Below are 1,247 nucleotides of genomic sequence, written 5' to 3' on the forward strand. Positions count from 1 at the left end.
TTTTCCTTCTGCAGCAATCTTATCCACATTTAGAAAATATATCAAAATAAATCAAATGTGTATGTTTTGCCTATACACTTTTTCTCATCTTAAACTCATAACAGGAGTAAACTGAAACAGACATGAGAAAATACACACAGGGGATCTTTGTATTTATTCTACTTACACAAATCATTTTTGCAAACAAGAAAATCTAAAGCGACGTAATCTTTCCTGACTTAAAAAGTTGTTTAACATTTGGAAAAAAAAAATTCTCACCTCACTACTCTCCTTCACCGCTTCCCTTCTCATTTTCCTTCATCATCACTTTCTTCTTTGAATTTGCAGTTCTTTTCACTGTTTATCTACACCTTTTTTTTTTTTTTTTAACTAACCCTCTCCCCTCCATTATATTCATGTTCACTATGTCCCATTTCAATCATTCCCATCTTCTTTCATCATGGCCACTGTGTTATGTTTGCTTCACATGGAATTAATTTAGTTATATATTCCTCCTTTACTATCTGCTTATATCCTTAAGTTAAATTCTGTCCCACAGTTCGATAGGATATATTTGCCGTATATTTCACCATTTCTCACTGTTTATCTTTCACTGGGCTGAGCTTAAAGTTAATATATATTGATCGGTGCTTTGCTCTGGTAAACATATTACAAACAAAATAAAAATAACATACTTACACAAAAAGAAATATGTATCAGGCAAGTAGCAGCTACAAAAATCAATGCTGACGTTAACCATCTAGCCATGGTAAGTTGATGAAACAGACTTTATTCATTAACACTCCACCACAACCTGCTTACAAGAAGCAATCGTACCAAAAGCGCAGTGAAATGGAAGTCAAGTAGTACATATTAACAGATATGTTAACAGAGATTAACATTTAACCTTTGTATTTTCTATATTTGCAAATGTTAGCTCTCAGTAACCAAAAAAGAGAGTGTGTGAGTGAATGCAGGTCATTAACCTGTAAGTATGCTAAACAAAGGTTAGATTTTTACAAAACACAACCTATTAATGCCCCAGTTCAAGCACAGTAGAAACAGAAACTGCAGAGAATGAAACATAGAGCTAATTTTTAAAAAATTATGTTCGGCTCATATATCCTGCAGCATGCATTATCCAGTTTTTTTTTTACTTAATATCATATCCCTACCTGAGTGTTTCAGTGTGTGGAGAAACAATTGTATAAAATGTTTAATACAAATAATCACCATAAGTTTTATAATTTAATAAAAATGAGAATTTA

The 1,247-nt window shown here is 32.0% G+C and overlaps 1 protein-coding gene across 1 annotated transcript in view; it reads right to left on the reverse strand.

The window, feature by feature from the left end:
- HABP2 (hyaluronan binding protein 2) overlaps window positions 1–834 on the reverse strand; it is a 677,235-nt gene extending 676,401 nt beyond the window's left edge. Inside the window, exon 1 of the mRNA XM_044055834.1 lies at window positions 679–834. Within this exon, the coding sequence (XP_043911769.1) occupies window positions 679–747 (69 nt within the window). The 5' untranslated portion in view covers window positions 748–834. The remainder of the gene's footprint in view (window positions 1–678) is intronic.
- Window positions 835–1,247: the final 413 nt, after the last annotated feature.

Source organism: Protopterus annectens, chromosome 14.part0, assembly GCF_019279795.1.
Source record: "Protopterus annectens isolate FY-2018-M chromosome 14.part0, PAN1.0, whole genome shotgun sequence".
NCBI classification, from domain to species: domain Eukaryota; kingdom Metazoa; phylum Chordata; order Ceratodontiformes; family Protopteridae; genus Protopterus; species Protopterus annectens.